The 17,523-nt window shown below is 41.0% G+C and overlaps 4 protein-coding genes and 1 long non-coding RNA gene across 5 annotated transcripts in view; 3 read left to right on the forward strand and 2 right to left on the reverse strand.

The window, feature by feature from the left end:
- Window positions 1-2,024, forward strand: part of LOC148387128 (uncharacterized) — a 49,237-nt gene extending 47,213 nt beyond the window's left edge. Inside the window, exon 2 of the long non-coding RNA XR_015862634.1 lies at window positions 1,590-2,024. This is a non-coding gene — a long non-coding RNA (uncharacterized LOC148387128). The remainder of the gene's footprint in view (window positions 1-1,589) is intronic.
- The window catches only part of LOC148387127 (calsyntenin-2-like), a 55,372-nt gene extending 52,899 nt beyond the window's left edge, over window positions 1-2,473 (reverse strand). Inside the window, exon 1 of the mRNA XM_088396597.1 lies at window positions 2,283-2,473. Within this exon, the coding sequence (XP_088252723.1) occupies window positions 2,283-2,355 (73 nt within the window). The 5' untranslated portion in view covers window positions 2,356-2,473. The remainder of the gene's footprint in view (window positions 1-2,282) is intronic.
- Window positions 2,474-3,799: 1,326 nt separating this feature from the next.
- On the forward strand, window positions 3,800-6,817 carry nmnat3 (nicotinamide nucleotide adenylyltransferase 3). Its single transcript, XM_088397025.1, has 6 exons — window positions 3,800-3,942; window positions 4,317-4,463; window positions 4,707-4,890; window positions 5,331-5,401; window positions 5,892-6,091; window positions 6,197-6,817. The coding sequence occupies exons 1-6, from the start codon at window positions 3,894-3,896 to the stop codon at window positions 6,419-6,421; spliced, it is 876 nt and encodes a 291-aa protein (XP_088253151.1). The 5' UTR covers window positions 3,800-3,893; the 3' UTR covers window positions 6,422-6,817.
- A 152-nt stretch (window positions 6,818-6,969) lies between these two features.
- On the forward strand, window positions 6,970-10,177 carry rbp1.1 (retinol binding protein 1, cellular, tandem duplicate 1). The gene is made up of 4 exons (XM_088397026.1): window positions 6,970-7,653; window positions 7,739-7,917; window positions 8,813-8,914; window positions 9,704-10,177. Exons 1-4 carry the CDS (start codon window positions 7,581-7,583, stop codon window positions 9,752-9,754), a joined length of 405 nt encoding a protein of 134 aa, XP_088253152.1. The 5' UTR covers window positions 6,970-7,580; the 3' UTR covers window positions 9,755-10,177.
- Window positions 10,178-12,691: 2,514 nt separating this feature from the next.
- uck2b (uridine-cytidine kinase 2b) lies at window positions 12,692-17,454 on the reverse strand. The gene is made up of 7 exons (XM_088395881.1): window positions 17,295-17,454; window positions 15,148-15,307; window positions 14,761-14,857; window positions 14,495-14,637; window positions 14,152-14,249; window positions 14,021-14,069; window positions 12,692-13,926 (listed from the first exon to the last, which is right to left on the reverse strand). The coding sequence occupies exons 1-7, from the start codon at window positions 17,397-17,399 to the stop codon at window positions 13,790-13,792; spliced, it is 789 nt and encodes a 262-aa protein (XP_088252007.1). The 5' UTR covers window positions 17,400-17,454; the 3' UTR covers window positions 12,692-13,789.
- Window positions 17,455-17,523: the final 69 nt, after the last annotated feature.

Raw genomic sequence — 17,523 nt, forward strand, 5'->3', positions numbered from 1 at the left:
AGACGACTCTGTTGAAAAGATGCCCATAAATCTGATCTAGTTTCAATTGCTTTCCTTCCCTTTATTCTTCTCTTCACAGCGTACAACAACCCCCTCCACCCCCCACCTTTGCATTCATGGTCTCCTGCTTGTGAAAGTCTTTGTCTCATGTAAACATTATTCCGCTGAGCTTGTCGAGTCGCCGAAGGCGGTGGCAGCGACACTCATATGGAACGCATGCAGAACAATGTGGCCTTGACATCTTCATCTTTAAAAGGGGAAAATGATTTGTGTTTACAGCAACACATCTTTGGGAACATGTATTTATTTACCGAGTCACACGGGGTGAAAGCTAGACGGTCAATTCATAACAGGCTGAATAATTCGGCCTTCACGTCGGGGAATACGCAGATGCATATCGTCGCCTTCATAAAAAAGTGGCCTAAGTCTATTTTCAACATTTTTTTTAACACATTTTTTGTCTCTGCGGCAAAAATGTCAGTCTGTGGTGTGGTCGGACCACTAAGCGCTACATGCACGTTTCGGTAACGGCGGCAACATAAGATGGCTACCCTCTGGCTTCAGCAACTGAGGGGCGATTTTTAGTTCTGTCAGAAATAAGTCAGTGTACAGGGGGGCGACCAATTTGTCGGCCAAAATGACATGGCAGTGGCTAAAGCCTTAAGTAACAATTGAACGTCACATGACCAAAATTGGAAATTAGGTGAGCTACGATTGGTCGGCAACTGTGATGTCATTTTCAGTTGACTACAAGTAACAAAATGGCTAGCCCCCGTGATGGCGAAAAAAAGTGCCGATTTTGCTGCTTAATTCATTTTTATGAATGCAATAATAACCAGAATGCTGTTTTTAGACTCGTGGGGGTACATATAACAATGTTTTAACACAATTCATAAATGACAATAAAATAATATAATCAGTATTTAGTTCATTTTTTTCCATTTTTTCATGAAAACTAAACCAAATGAAAAAGAAGAAAAAAGACACGCCATTATTTTCAGTAAATGTCTGAAAACCGGATGGGTGGTCTATCTAGAAAATGAGTTCTACCCCCAGCTTGCTATCCATCTGGCGATCAGCCATATTGAGGTCTTTCATAAACAAAGAAAATAATGATTGTGTTTGGCTTGGCAAATGCAAACAGCCCCCACAATCTTACTCCAGAGACCCAATTAACACAATGTCCCCGCTTTTCAGGGGCACAGCAGTCAGTGCCACATGTGTGTGTATTCATGTGTGTGTGTGTCACAAAGAGGAGAGAACAATTTGACAGTCGTGTTAAAGAGAGGATGTGATTGAATGTAATGCCCGGACCACGACTACCCTGCAGACATCACTAACACTCGCACTGTTTTTATTTGCATCACTGGGCAACCAGCCAATTTGGAATACTTGAACCTATAGTCAATTTTGATTGTTTTAGGCTAAATGTTAAAATGCAAAACTAGAATGTGTAAGTCTAAGGTGTGATGCTCACCCAAACAAACATCGTGAGATATTAATCAGCATGTCATGATTGGGCTAATGAGGCTAATGTTTTTGACTTGAGAGTCCTTTTTAGTAATTTTTCATTTTCCTATGTTTTGTAGTGATCCATCCGTCCATCCAATTCTTTATTACTCATCCTAACAAGATTCGCAGTGAGCTGGATCCTGTTCACAGCTGATTTTGGGGAAAATGTTACCAACCTGCTCTACTGGTCTCCCAGCAACTATAGGGCACATAGAAAGAAAGAATCATTCACCCACGCTGCCTGCACCAAAGTCGAGCGGATATACCACTACATCATTCGTGACATCAGTAGCTTACAATGATACTACATATACTTTTTAGTAATGCAACTTTGGCTCATTTTTGATGAACACTTAGTCCTACTATGTTTCTGTATCATACTGTTGGTCATTATGAACACTTAGTCCTACTATGTTACTGTATCATACTGTTGGTCAAGACAGTGGTGAGGAAAATTAGTTTTGGCATGGAGGGTGATAATTGATATTTAAAATAAATTATTTTAAAAAAGTGGAGAAGTTGTTTTTTTTTGCCAAAGAAAGCGATTTCCCGACTGAGCTGTTCCTTCCTGGTAAATACGAGTTGATGCCATCTCGTTAATTGTGACGTCTGCTCCATAAATAAAAAACACACACGTACTTCACATGAGATCATAGAAGTAGTCAAACAGCAATAACAAGATATGTGACTGCAGTTGTCGCTTTGAGAACTTTGAGAAGCGTTTAAAAAAAATAAAGCAGAGTTTGCAATATTATTTTTGCACTTCCTACCTTTTCCACTGACAGCACAGCAAAGACCACATATGAGCCAAGGGAGTAAAAGAGACACGGCGACTTTCGCCATGGTGGGTGGTTGGTACGGCTGATGCCTCCGCGTCTTCTCCTCCTTGTTGGTGCTGGCGGGTCGTATGCAGAGCTGTGCTTCTTTCCCCACTGGCTGCTCAGTCTCATCCTGGGCGTGTAGAGACACTCACTGATAACTCGTAGCGAGAAAGCGACCAATAGTGTTGGTGAAATGTCATTTCCTTTGATTCCATTTCAAAATAAAACAGTAGCATAATAATAAGCATGTCATTTTTTAGCAACAAAAAAACCCCCACTGAAACTATTCAGTAGTTATCAATATCATAAAGACGATGACTCAAATTGGCAAAACAGCTTCTGAAATATAATATGATATTTAATAACAATATTTAGATAAGCAAGTGTATGTTCCATTTCAAAATAAAACAGTAGAATAATGATAATAATAATAATGTCATTTTTTGTCAACAAAAGACATTTAAACTATTCAGTAGTTACCAATATCATAAACCATATAATAAAGAAATTGGCAAAACAGCTTCTGGAATTCAATAATATTGACAATATAATATTTAGATTTGGGGGATGGAAATTTATCATACTCAGAAAGATTAGTTGGCACCATTTGACATGTTCTAACTACATCTTCCTGAAAAGAATTAGAACGACACTGTTACGCTGTCAAAATTTTGTCTTTCGGCTTTAACGCCAGATGTTGTCCAATTATTCTTCCCTTTTCTTTTGGTCTCGGGTGTTTGTGTGTGCGCTTAGGGGATTACAGCGAGTGGCTACCCTCAAGTGAGTCAGAGGATAACAACACAAACACACATGCGAAACACAAAGTGTGCACGCAGTCATATTTTCCTTTATTATTGTTTCCTTGAACGGGCTCAGCTGGTTTAAAGCAGTCAAGGGGAGAGTCATCATGAAGTGTTCCGTTGCTTCTTATCCCTAATCATCCCAAAGGGAAATAAGAAGTAGGATTTGCTAAAGATTTCACTCTCCTATTAAAATAAAACATATTTTCCTTTAATTGGCGCATGTTTTTAAAATCCTGATATTAAGTATAAAAATAAACGGATGAGTTCTGGTGGTTGCTACTAATTTGTACATATGAACTGCAATTAAATGGTTTCATTCATTTTTCATTCATTTATTCCATTCCGATTACCTCCTTCCCCTCAGTCTTGCATTGTGCAGGCCAATCGGCTATTATTTCGCTGCAATTCAAATTGTATAAAGTACCATGGACAGCTCCATTAGAGCTATCTGTCCACGAGGTGTCGCACTTACGCCGTTTTAAAACAGTGCGACACAAAACATAAAAAAAAAACAGCACGTCAAGATATAACATACTCACTGCTAATTTTAGTATATAGATGCATACGTGTATTTTTATTTAAGTTTTACGCGTTTCTATTGATTTTTGTTTCAATAAAATTAAATTTGATTTAATCGGAATCACTGTGACGTCACATCCGCATTCTCAGCGATACGGAAAAGCAAGATGGACGCCTCCTAGACGGTGTTTGTTGAAGCTACAGCTATTCCCTCGTAAGAGACGTCCTCAAAATAAACATGAGGCTTTACTGTAAAACCTTTTCTGAAAGGAAAAGCTACAGTCAAGGTACGTTTCCCCCGTCTTAGTCTATCTATCCTGTTTGTAATGAAGTGCTTGTTTTGAAATCTCAAACTTATTTCACTTACTCTCCTTTAATATTTGAGATTAAATATTTCAAATATTTCTGCGCGGGCAATAATGAGATAAAAAGAAGTACTCGAACCAACGAGGATAGATTAAGAATTTTGATGAATGAGAATGAATTAAGATTAAAACTGGATTAATCAAATGGAAGAAAAGTTTGAGGTTTTATAAAATGCTTGAAAATATGGAAACATGAGGTCTGAGGTTTGAGACACATGTTCACTATGATATCATAGACATAAAAGCATTGTTGTTTACATGGCTATTCATTTGATGCTATTTCTGCCCCTTTCCAGGTCCTTTTGCTTTCTTGAGAAGGACTTTAACCAAAATGCCCATCCAGCGTGTTCCGCTTGTCTTGTTAGCCTGCGGATCCTTCAATCCTATAACCTACCAGCACATGAGACTGTTTGAGCTTGCCAGAGACCACATGCACAGCACAGGTTGAATCGCAATTCTGAAAACTTGACTATTAAGCGTTTTGTCTTTGATACTTGTGTGTTAAAGGTAGACGGACACTTTTAATTTGCAGTTTCTCATCTGTGAGAAACAAAATGAAACAAAGTCGGAGTCAAATGTAAATATTATGTTTCATTCATTCACAAACAGTGTTAGTTATGCATGAAATGTATTCCTTTTTTTTCCCCTGACCTAGAAAAAGTGAATTCATATTCTCTTCCCCCCAGGCCAGTACCAAGTGGTGGGTGGCATCGTTTCTCCTGTGAGTGACAACTATGGGAAGCAAGGCCTGGTGCTGGCAAAGCACAGAATTGCCATGGCAAAGCTGGCGCTCCAGAGCTCAAACTGGGTCAAAGTCGACGAATGGGAGAGCCAGCAGGCTGACTGGACTGAAACGGTGGTCACCATGAGGTGAGAGTTAAGGTTAAGCTTAGTTGAAAATCCCCCCCTCAGCTTGCTTCATTCAACCACTCCCATTTTTTCCCCCATCGTCTTTCCTCTTTTCTCACGATTTCACACAAATCTCTTTTGAGTGTTACTCCTCCCCTTCACATTATTTCTGATCCCCCGTTTGCGCAACGGATGATCATGACATAAAGCAGCCCGTTGTTTCCAGGCTCTGAGCACCACACCTCGTTTCACTAACCAACCTTTGGAATGGAACTGCTTTAAGAAGCTTAACAGAGGCACGAGTGTGTGTTGTTGTTTTTTTTTCCTCAGTTATTCCCCCCGTCACACATACTGATTTGATTCTGTCTCATTAAGCGTCATTCACTATCTGAATAATACAAACAACCAATGGTTTAAATTTCATTTGAAGTGAAATAACCTCCCCACCTTTTTCCTAACAGGTATCATCACAGTCGTATTCTAAACGAGTTTGAACAGAAGATACATGAAGACTCCAGCAGTCACTCACAAAGTAAGAACTCGGCACCCATCACATCATTTTTTTTTGTCTGTACTAACAGTTAAATAAATAAATAACTGTGCCGAGCTACCCGAATGCTGCATTTGCATTGTTTGAAAGTACAAAAGCACACCAAATCTTTTCTTTTGCATGTTCTGCGCTTTTACAAGCTTAGAATCAGCGTGACGGATTTGTATCCAGCAATGTGTTGGAACACGTGCGTGAGCGAAATCGCACCGCTGGCTTGAGAGTATTAAGGATCGTTTTAAGACGCTGCTTTTAAGACTGTTCACGAGCACGCTTTTTACTTCGCATTGTTGCACAACATGTGTGATAGCGCAACTTGTATTTGCTCCAGTCATGAAAACAAAGACACATCTGTGGGCTGCATTTGAAGCATTCTTCAAGCCTTCTCACTTTGCCCATCAAATGCAGCCTCTGAAGGATGCAGCTCCAATTAATTTGGACAACCTACTCACGTTCCACCTCTTCTTCCCTTCAGGCATGGCTCCTCAGCTCAAGCTTCTGTGTGGAGCTGATTTCTTGGAGAACTTCAGGATTCCTGGCTTGTGGCGGGATGACCACATGGAGGAGGTGGCGGGCCGCTTTGGCTTGGTGTGTGTTAGTCGAGGGGGGCTACAGTGTGAACAGACGGTGCACGAATTAGATCCACTTTGGCGCCACAGACAAAACATCTACCTGGTAAGTGAATGTTGAATGATGGTAAAAGAGCTCCCTCTGGTGGCGAAAATATTTTTGGCGTTAAACTTTAGCCACGACTTGCTTTTGCGGTAAAACATGTTCCAGGTGAAAGACTGGGTGAGGAACGAGATCAGCGCAACAGAGGTCCGGCGGTCTCTCAGACGGGGATTCAGCGTCAAATACCTGATCCCAGACTCTGTCATTGAATACATCGACCGGCACAGCCTCTACTCCGAGTATAGCGAGAGGAGAAACGAGGGCACAGCTCTGAGGCCGCTCGCCAAACAAGCCCGGGAAAGTCCCCCTGACATCGGTGCTTCTCTCAAGTGATTTTGTTCCACCAGCTGATGACGCACCAGCTCATACCTCCTCCTGAAGCATCTGGCCTCAGTGTGCTTCAATCCACTAGGAAAATAACACTTGAGTTGCTGAGTGGTGGTGGTGGGGGTTCTTTCATGCAGGCCTAGCTGCCAGCCAGCAGAGAATCTGGATGACTGACAAGAGTGAGTTCAACACAGACATCTTTGAAGTTTCAATTCTATCACCATTCAGTGCTTCTTTTCAGTCATTCGGGGGGGGGCACTTCAAGATATTTGTGCAAAATGCAGAAAACATCTTCACCAGCCTTTGCTCTATTGCACTTCATGGACTTGAAGTTTTAAATTTCTTATTTATGTATGCAGTGGTGCAAGTTTGAGGATAAAAATATTTATTTTTGAAACAGTGTCACCTGGCTGGTGCTGTTTTTATTTTCTGACTATTATTGACATTTCCCCAGCCCCAGGCTTAAAATATGTTTTGTCCTCATAAAAAAACTACCACTGGCTACATATCATACATATTTGAAATAAAATCGAGACAGGTTCCTCATGGGTTGAATAATACATGAGGACAAAATCTAAAACATCTTCAAACTTACTCAGATAACCACTCACTTCAAAAAGAATATTTTAGCTGCGGTCAGCACTGAATGGAGTTAAGAAAAAAAAGATTTAACCAGCCTATTGTGTTCCATGTATTCTTTTTTTTTTCTTTTCAGCTCAGATGATTGCGCTTGTGTAACCCTTCATTCAGTCTGCTACAACAGCCGCCCGCATTGCGCTGAGTTGCTCTATCTTCTATTTTTACTGAAAGAAACTCATTATAAGGATAAATCAGCGCTCAAGGCCTCACCACGTGGCGTTATATATGTGGACCCGAAGGAAGTTCATTTATCCTAATCCCGCATAGACGACGTAAGCACACTGCGAAATAAAGCACACACGGGCTGCATTGTATATCATGTGAACTGTGTCGTTCCAGCCAAGGATAAATCGTAGTTGCGTGATTTTTTAACATGAGCTGGGAAATGGGAGGTGTCAAGAAAAATGAAAACCTGACAAGTAATCGGATTAGGTTTTGAGTTTGGTTCAAATGGGAGATTGTGACTGCGGGATTGCCACTCCGGCTGCAAACCTTGACAACTGACCGTAAAGGAGAAGCTGACAAAATGCCTGTGGACCTGAACGGATACTGGAAAATGATTTCCAATGACAACTTTGAGGAGTATCTCAAGGCTCTTGGTGAGTTTGTAGGGAAGCTTGATTATCACTCGCTCAAAATAAAGCTCATTTGGCTGCAAGCAATGTATTTTATTCTGGTTTGCAGATGTGAATGTTGCCATCAGAAAAATTGCCACTTTGCTCAAGCCGGACAAGGACATCGTCCACGAGGGGGATCACATTATCATCAAAACCCTCAGTACCTTCAAGAACTACAACATGGATTTCTATGTGGGCAAAGAGTTCGAGGAGGATCTGTCCGGGGTGGATGATAGGAAGTGTATGGTGAGTCATGACAAACCTGAAAAATGGAAAGAATTAATTGAAGTTCTGAACAAAAGAATTCTGAAACTGGAATCATCACAATCTAATAGTCAATTTAATTAAAAACACAAAGTTTAAAAAAATTCCTAATTATTACATTTTAGAATGTCCAACCAATCAGAAGACAGCAAAATGCTGACAATATTGTGGGCCACTTCACTGGTTCTTTTATCTCAAAGAAAATATTTTAGGTTGCATTACCTGACATGTTTCGGCTTGTACTTCCGCCTTCAGGCCAGTGAAGTGATTAACAAGTAAAAACAAAATGAACTTAGTACAACTATATTGTGGGCCAGTTTGAAATCTACTAGAAAACATGGGACAATTCTACTGATTCTGAAGGCTCTGAGCAAATTACATTTACATAGCAACACAATGAAGTTGAAATCTAACATTTATTCTAACAATTTTATGGAAAAGAAATGAATTGAATGTAGTATTGCACTTCTAATCGTGTTATGGCCTTGGCCGCTGGCATTCAATATTCAGCCCTGCAATCATGCAGCCACAATCCACCAAAGCTATCATAAATTAAGGAAGGGAGTCTTATTAATAAAAATAATCTCACTGTATTGCATGTAATCCAATTGTGACATTAAATGCTGAAAGGGGTCCCTTATACCTTGGGAGAAAAAAACAGCATTTTTGTTTTTCAATTGGCCGATTACAGATCAACTCTAATCTTATTTAAAGACTGAGCATGAAGGTCACATGCATCATTTATGAGCTGATTTTATCGGAATGTTGACAGGCAGCGTGTTTACATGTGTATGTTAACGACAGGTACTCTTCATTATTGATTACTCTGATTACGCTCCAGATATACTAATGTTGTAAATCTTTCATCTGGACTCAGACCACCATCACCTGGGATGGAGATAAGCTGGTGTGTGTGCAGAAAGGCGAGATTGAAGGAAGAGGTTGGACCCACTGGGTGGAAGGAGACGAGCTTCATCTGGTAAGGACACATCCAGCTCCCGCCATGAATATCAATCGCACAATTTGTATACTTTAATCCGAATCATTAAATGCCTCTTGCCGGATAAGCACACATTTTCTCGTCCAACTTCACTTGAGATGTGCTGAAAAAGAAAATGTCTTAATTTACAAGAGGTTCTTCATAAATCCAATGAAGCATGAGCTGAAGATGGGTTACAGCTCCAAATTTAAGACATTTAACACAAATCAAGAACATCATTTTGAGGAAAAGATAAGAAGACTCACTCGTTCTCCAACTAAGAAACAGGATGCTTGCTTCACGCTGTTTATTTGTCAATTATTGTAAAACGTATTTTACACACTTTTAAACCATTTAGACAGATTAGTGTCCAATTAACCGACCATGATTTTCAAATAGCTGGAGAAAATTCATTAGTGTGGAACTGTGAATCCATTACCAGGTGAAAATAAGTCCACGAAATAATGACCAATACCACGAGCTCAGCTAATGAGATTTTGTATTATTGAGCCCAATTCTTAAGCGAAAAATAATCAATAAAAATAATCATTTAATTGCTATGATGGCCCAAAATGATGTTTTCTGGTAGCAGCCATCCATCCGGGCGTCATTGAAGAGGTTTGATTTTAAAGCAGCAGCGCTTTCTAGTGGAAAGAAAGGGTATTGCAAGACAGAAGCCAAATTGACAACCCTCCAATTCGATGGCAGAATGAAAATGCAGTTATGTCATTAGTTTGACCGAATATTGTATGTCATTGCCTGTTATATTTGAATTTTATTTGTTTACAGGAGCTTAGAGCTGGAGGAGTCGTCTCCAAGCAGGTCTTCAAGAAGTCCTAAAGTGGTTTCGACATCCAACGTCCAACATTCTAATTAGTCCATTCATGCACTCATCCTCAATTTCACCCACTGATAAAATTTCCTGCCATGATATTGAGCCGCCAATCAAACGTTGACTGGATCTTCCACCCTCGATTGCACAATCCAAAAAGTGACATATAGTATGCATATTGTGTAGCATCTTCAATTGGCTCAGGATGGGAATTACTTAAATTAATGTATCTATTTGTATAGGAGCATGCCAATAAGAGTTGTTTATCAAATAGGTGAACCACGTTGATGGAACTGGATGCAACCTAGTTGAGGGTCTTTAGGAAGAATGTCAGTTGAAACGCATGTAAATAAATGATATCCCTCCCAATTCTTTTGGGATTGTGTTGCTGATAGTAAAATTAATCAATCAATAAAATGAAATAAACACTGTCTTGTCATCTGTCCTTTCTTGACAGACTAATGTCTGATGGAAAATTGCTGTTTGTTTTTATTCAATCTTCAGTGCGAGTCATGTTCCCGAGATTAAAACGCAAAATGGAAGTTTAACTTTAAGGCTTGAAGTTAAAGTTTGATTGTTAGTGTCGGAGTTTGAAAAAAAATAGTGTCTCATATGGATGACGCGATATAGATAAGACACTCAACGATATTTCACTCATTTTGTCCTAAGTTAGTGTTGGCTCGTGAATGAACGTATGACAATAACCAGTGGGTGTCAGTAATGCGCATGGAAGCTGGTGCCACCTCGCCGTAAAACGAAACGAAGAAGAAAATGACGTACTTCCTGTTTACGAACGAGTTGTGAATTGCATTTCCCTTTCATTAACTGAACACGTCTGTGAGTGAACGAGTTAGTGAGTGATTTGCATTTCCAGTTCGTCGCGACAACGGATCAGTGAGGGAACGAATCCGGACTTTCCCGTTCGCGAACGAGTCAACGGGTGAAGTGCCTTCCTTCCGTGCATCAACGGATCAGTCAGTGAACGTGTTGCGTCTCCCTCCTGGCGTGAAGTATGTAAGCCAGAATGTCGAGTTACGATTTGCCAAGAAAAGAAAGAACCACTCACTGAAACACCACTTCCTTTATGCACGTTTTCTCCAAGCTAACGGCTAACTGTGTTGCATGAAGGGATGCGCCGTTATGCAACAACGATTTTATAACACTTAAAATAACGTGGTTGCATATATACACCTAAATATTATCCAATATATCTACTGCAATTCCACCTTAGATTGCTGGTTTGAAATGTACTTTTATTATTATTATTATTGTTATTTTAATAAACATTAAAACCTTTTCAAACTTGTCTGGTGTTTTATTCCTTGTTTTTATTTTTTGGGCATGAAAGCAAAAATCTGACATTTGGTGAACTGCCTTATATGACAATATGTATATGTGTTTTATGTTCTATAAATAAAGAGCAAGTAGTCAAATACACATTCTTGACACGTACAAAAAAATGCATAAAGTTATTAGGTACACTTGAAAATAGTGGTGTACCTAATGGAGTGTCCGTGTGACGTCACAGATCAACCAGCCAATCAGAAAGTGGGGGTGAGGGCGGGTGTGGCACTTTTCACTTTCAGTTAAGCTTTGACCATGATTTTTCCCTAATGAACTGGCCAAGGACCTGTGACCTATGACCATGATATTTCCCTAATAAAGTGGCCTGTTATTAGGTACACTTGAAAATGGCGGTGTACCTAATGGAGTGTCCGAGTGATGTCACAGATCAACCAGCAATCAGCAAGTGGAGGTGAGGGCGGATGTGGCACTTTTCACTTAAACCAGGGGTGTCGACCTCCAGTCCTCGAGGGGCCGCGTTCCAACATGTTTTCCAAGTGACGCTTGTTAAGTGCACCTGTGTGAAAAGTTTTAGCCTCTTTCACGTTCAAAAGGAGCTAAAACTTTTCACGCACCTGCACTTAACGAGGGAATCTTGGAAAACATGTTGGAATGCGGCCCCAAGGACCTGTGACCTTTGACCATGATATTTCCCTAATAAAGTGGCCTGTTATTAGGTACACTTGAAAACGGCGGTGTACCTAATGGAGTGTCCGTGAGATTCCCTCGTTAAGTGCAGGTGCGTGAAAGGTTTTAGCTCCTTTTGAACGTGAAAGAAGCTAAAAGTTTTCACACAGGTGCGCTTAACGAGGGTCACTTGGAAAACATGTTGGAACGCGGCCCCGAGGACTCGAGCTTGACACCTGTGACCTTTGACCATGATATTTCCCTAATAAAGTGGCCTGTTATTAGGGACACTTGAAAATGGCGGTGTACCTAATGGAGTGTCCGTGTGATTCCCTCGTTAAGTGCAGGTGCGTGAAAAGTTTTAGCTCCTTTTGAACGTGAAAGAAGCTAAAACTTTTCACGCAAGTGCGCTTAACGAGGGTAACATATTGGAACGCGGCCCCGAGGACTAGAGCTTGACACTTGTGACCTTTGGAGTGTCCAAGTGACGTCACAGATCAAACAGCCAATCAGAAGGTGGGGGTCAATGAATAAATAAATAAATAAATGAATAGATAAATAAGAAAGTGTAGCAAACGATTCGGTGAACGATTCTTTTGAACAAATATTTTGAGTGAACGGACTCTAAAGATTCAGTAACTTAAAAAAACCTGGAATGCAAATCACTATCCTAAGTGAAGCCAATCATGGCAATAAAAATGATTGTTGGACATTTAAAACAAAATTAGATTATTCACAATGGGTCTCATTTGAAAGCTGAGGTAGTATAGACTGTGGGGAAGTTGAGAAACTCCACGCATTTTTATTTCAGAAATTAAAAACCGTGTTTGTAAACATTTAAGGAAACTACTCTTTACATATGCAACATTGGGAAACATCGCCATCTACAGACCATAAAGCTCATGGATCCTGCTCATAAGTTTTGCATTAAGTTTGATGGGACGGGAGAAACGGACCAAATAAAGACACAGGAGTCACTTGGTCAGCTCAGTTTATTGACCGTTATGAAATGAGGATTGATGACGTCAGCATGTAAAAGTCTTTCAAGTATTATCCAGTGGCATTCAGCAAATTGGATCATAAAAAATATAGTAGAGAATAGGAAAGGGGGGAAAAAGTATTTGATCATTTCATTGTAATCTGAAGTCAAACTCAGTGACGTGGATACTTGATGTGCATATTAACCTGAGGCAACTTCATGGAGGCATTGTGGTGGATTTCGGTATCTTGCAGTCACATGAGCTATTGCTGCTGCATCAATGACCCTTTTAGTAACCTGAGCATGCTGTGCCTGCAATATCACTTCGCAAAAAAAACCCACCAAGCTTTATTTTGCAACACCTTATTCCGATTATTGTTCCTATTGCAGCCTATTGAAGTAGTCCAATTTCGTAACAGCCATGCCATAGCAAGCTATCACCCTGAATCTTGGCACCATCGATGAGGTATGAACCCAGCCTTTGCTAATGTAGTCGTTTCTGCTGCAGCAAACTAATGTAACAGGGCAGCGTAAACAAATGCTGTGGATTTTACACATCACACTTCACAAGACAGGGGAACACTGAAAAGAAACAATACTAAGATTGTCATACAAATACAAAGTGCAATCGGAGTTTGTTCAACCTCGTTTTGGAGCCCACATCCAAACAAACATTTATCATGTTCAAGTTTTATCAGAAATTAAAATAAAAAAAATCTTCTCCCCTCTTTTATTCATAATCAGCATGAACTTTCATAAAGCCACAAGGGGACACATGGAAACCATAGTTAAACCTGCAAGAAAAAAAAAAAAGTGTGGGTCCATACAAGCCCAAGGTCTTCATGAGACTAAGCGCTTCTTCTTGACCCTCCCCGCCATAAATGTGAATGCCAAAATTCAACCATTAGAATGAATGGAATTCATAGCAAGGAGTAGTCATGATAATAAAAAGGCCTTTTGATTCTTGACGCTAATCTTTTCTCCTTTCACTCATCTTAAATACATAGGCGCCAAAAGGCATCGTTATTATTATTAGTATTTACAGCGCTGGCCCGTCACCCCTCTTCGCTTTGAGAAGAGAGGTGCGGCGAGGTCAATGCGGCCGACTGCTGGACTCGGACGTCCGTCGTTGCCGCGGGGGGCCGTGGCCGTTGGCGCAGCCGTTGTGCCGCTTGTTTGGGCCGCCGTTGAGAATGTCTTGGATGTGCTGTACTATCAAGTTGATGGCCACTGCGGACACAAAGGAAAAGGATGAGCGATCTAAAACCCTCACGGGGAAAACTTCCGGTTCAGCAAGCGGGAGAAGCGACTATCGGAGCTTTACCGAGGTTATCTGCTCCGCGGGGTATAATCACATCGGCGTACTTCTTCGTCTAGTTGAGGCAAAAAAAACAATCAAGTGTGTCAAAACGTGAATCTGCACAGCTGCCACGATGACTTGGCCAAGTCACATACCGGTAAGCAGAACTCCTCGAAGGCTGGTTTCACAAAAGTTATGTACTGACTCAGCACTTGTTCCAACTCCCGGCCACGCTCACCGATGTCTCTCAAAACTGGAAAAGGAAATGAATAAATGCTGTGCAATAACAGCCATGGTGAAATAGGATATATCAATGTGGCAGCCATTTTAGGCAAAGAAAAAAAGCAAACGGCCAATGACGTTTACTCATTCTTTTCTCTGTAGCCTATCAAATAATTTTATTCAACACCGGCACTAGCGAGGCGAACAGAATAGTTGGAGGTGGGGGAAAAAAAAACACACACTCCGCTCCACAAATATAGATGCCCCGCCCCTCACCTCTACGAGACAAGCGCGTGTCCGGGTCCGTGTCGACAAACAGCTTCATCTGGAATAGGTCTCGGATCTCCTGAGAGTAGAACATCAGGATGCCCTCAAAGAGGACCACGTCGGCCGGATACACTGTGACAAACTCGTCCTTCCTGAAACGCACACAAAGGTTTCCCCGGGTGAGCCGACACGAGTGCTGGGAAACCGGCGTGGGTAACTTCAGCACGCTTAAGTTCACAGAGCATAAGAAACACACCTTGGTCATGTGTGCTCACCTGGAATGAGTGACAAAGTCATAAACTGGGATCTGGACAGTTTTCCCTTCCAGGATCTCCCTGAGTGTTTGCATGATCAGCTCATTGTCAAAGGCATCTACAAGCAAGGAAAGGACGGGGACACTTGCTCAGATGTAGTTAGAGGCATGTTTTTTTGTTTTTTTCCCTGGAGGGTAGCGTGGCTGCCGCGATACGTTTGCTAACCGTCAGCCAGCAGCTGTTTGCTTCAATCTCCGAGCTGGCATTTGAAACCGGAAGAAGGGTTACGGTGAGCTAAAGACAATCCTTAAATGGAGCTCATGCTTCGGCATACGTATTTTTATCTTTGATGGACCGAAGCATTTGATTTTCTACGCCAATGCGACAAGGAAACCAAGCTTTGTGTACCTGGATGGTCAAAGTTGAACTGGCCCTTGAGCGCCTTGGTTTGCTGCTCAGGGGTCAGCACCTTGTAGAAGCTGTCCTGGCTCAGGATGGCCACCTGCCTCTGGTGATGGTCAATCTTGTTTTGGCCCAGCAGCTCCATTATCTTGCCGCATACGGACGACTACGAGCACAAAGCGAGGCAAAAATAAATGTCGTGCAAAAGTAACTTGCACCTACAAGTAATTTTTTGCTACCAATTTTCTTTTGAACCAGATTTAGTAAGAAAGCATAGCTTTGTGATGGAATAAGTAAAATAATCATTTCAAAAACAGCGCAATTCCTTTGAATAAATTTGTACTCGTTGCCTAGCCCGCAGTGTCCCCATTGACCCCGGACAACTAAACGCGTCTCCCGGTAAATGCTGACAGTGCATTCGGACTGCCCGAGGCTGGGTTGCTGTTGTGTTCATCAAATTGAGCCGCACTAATGTCAAACATTTCCCGTCAGGCCTACTCCAATGTTGATTGGCAGGCAATTCATTATTTAATTATCATTATAAAATTCATACATTTTCAATTAGACGCATAAAACATTCCTTGAATTCCAATCAAAACGAAGCATGCCAGTCATTTTTGGAGGACATCATTAGAATGTCCATATTAGGGGAGAACGATCAATCTAGGTGCTTATCGCAGCAGACTTGATGGCAATGAATCACTTATTAGCATTCTGAATCTCTGATGTGAATCTAAAAACGACGCTAGTGCTGCTTCCATACAAATAGGTTAAGATTACATCATGCCATCCACGCAAATCTAAAACAATGCACTGCCGTGATGATGCAGGACTGCTTTCGTCCAAGCAGATATTACATCATGCGAGACACGACAAAAAATATAGAAACTATTACTGCATATTTCACTACTGAAGCAGGCAGTGTATTGATTTTGTTTTTTAAATAACTTGTGTCCCAATTTGTTTAATTTGACGCAGGCTGGATCTGCTCGACCTGTTTCTTAGGTGGTGCGTTTGAAATTTCTATTTCAAATATACAGTGATGAAATGAAGCGATGTAATCGTACTGGTTTTGCCAGTGTGTTTGTACTATGCAGTCACTTGCAAGCAACCAACCACAATGTAAAATATAAAGCCGAGGCATCATACGAAATGTGCCTTACCAGCAAAAACCTCATCACTAGTGCTAATGGCTGTATAATTTTACTTTTTAATGGTAGCAGATTTGAGTTTTTTTTTTAACAGTCCTTTATTGTAGTTATTCCATAGTGCCCATGATCTCAAGATAAAAGGTGACTAGTGTTCCACAAAATTATCTCATTTGGTTTGCTATGCCATTTCACTGAAATTGTATTTAGTGATATGTAATCTTTGATTAGAAAAAAAAAGTTTCAACACAGTACTAATTTCTATCGGTTTGCATTGAATTAACCATTTCACTTTTCATAAAACGTAATTTTACTGAAAAAAATCAATCAATCGAATGTGCTTATTATTTGGCTCCGTGTTCTGAGATTTTATTCGTTAAAAGAGAGTGATGGCAGGCTGATTTCGCACATGTTGCAAAATGGATGGTTCCGTATAAGCGTTCACCTTTGATCGAACAAAGAGCCGTAGCAAATCTTTAAAACGCTGCTGTCAAATATGGGTCATTCGTTATTCTCGTTTAAGACCGAAGTCTTGAAGTCGTCGCGTTTATTTCGATATACAAACGTAAACGCGCATTTTACTATGTTTTATTCCAGTTTAATGCACATTTGTTTGAAGCTTGGGACTGTTTACAAACTGGCTAAGATGTAGGCTAGTACTGGCTATTGTCTTCCATAGCGAGCTAAGTTAGCGTGTGATGGAATTTAGCCTGGGAGCTAAAAATCGTGGGTTGCCACCTACGATGATGACTATTTTAAATTTGAAAAAATAGAGAAAGAGAGGGAAACTGAAATCACTAAAAAGTTTTTTTTTTTTTTTCCGCGTTAGGATTAAACCGGGTCAATGTTGGGGAGGGGAGACATGATGCAGCTGTCAATCAAGCGGCACCGAAGCCACGCGGTCAGCCGGTAGACACACGAGATGGGATACGTCATTAAACGCGTGGCGAAAAGAACAAGTGACAATTGTATAAAGACACCCAAGTCGCTAGCTACGATGCTAACCTTTCCGCTGGCGGTGCCCCCGGAGACACCGATGAGAAAAGGTTGTCGTATTACGTCGGTATGGTCGCCCCGGTCCCGGAGGTGTGTTTCAGAGTCGCCGGCCATACTTGCAATGTGCTGCCGAGAGCGCTAGGCTGGAAGATAACGCACTGAGCTCCTCCCATATCGCCACACGTTACTTTATGCACTCGCTAAAGTTGATCCTTAATATTTTAGATGTTTTCATTTT

The sequence above is a fragment of the Syngnathus floridae genome, chromosome 14, assembly GCF_059516105.1.
Source record: "Syngnathus floridae isolate MCC-2025c chromosome 14, RoL_Sflo_1.0, whole genome shotgun sequence".
NCBI classification, from domain to species: domain Eukaryota; kingdom Metazoa; phylum Chordata; class Actinopteri; order Syngnathiformes; family Syngnathidae; genus Syngnathus; species Syngnathus floridae.

Excerpts from the sequence above, each read along its gene's own strand:
- nmnat3 (XM_088397025.1), top strand. The coding sequence starts at position 3,894 with ATGAGGCTTTACTGTAAAACCTTTTCTGAAAGGAAAAGCTACAGTCAA. Across the intron at positions 4,464-4,706 it reads AGACCACATGCACAGCACAG|GCCAGTACCAAGTGGTGGGT; the intron begins GTTGAATCGCAA and ends TCTTCCCCCCAG. Across the intron at positions 5,402-5,891 it reads CTCCAGCAGTCACTCACAAA|GCATGGCTCCTCAGCTCAAG; the intron begins GTAAGAACTCGG and ends TCTTCCCTTCAG.
- uck2b (XM_088395881.1), bottom strand. The coding sequence starts at position 17,399 with ATGGCCGGCGACTCTGAAACACACCTCCGGGACCGGGGCGACCATACC. Across the intron at positions 14,858-15,147 it reads GTTCAACTTTGACCATCCAG|ATGCCTTTGACAATGAGCTG; the intron begins GTACACAAAGCT and ends CCTTGCTTGTAG. Across the intron at positions 14,250-14,494 it reads CACGCGCTTGTCTCGTAGAG|TTTTGAGAGACATCGGTGAG; the intron begins GTGAGGGGCGGG and ends TTCCTTTTCCAG.
- rbp1.1 (XM_088397026.1), top strand. The coding sequence starts at position 7,581 with ATGCCTGTGGACCTGAACGGATACTGGAAAATGATTTCCAATGACAAC. Across the intron at positions 7,918-8,812 it reads TGGATGATAGGAAGTGTATG|ACCACCATCACCTGGGATGG; the intron begins GTGAGTCATGAC and ends ATCTGGACTCAG. Across the intron at positions 8,915-9,703 it reads AAGGAGACGAGCTTCATCTG|GAGCTTAGAGCTGGAGGAGT; the intron begins GTAAGGACACAT and ends ATTTGTTTACAG.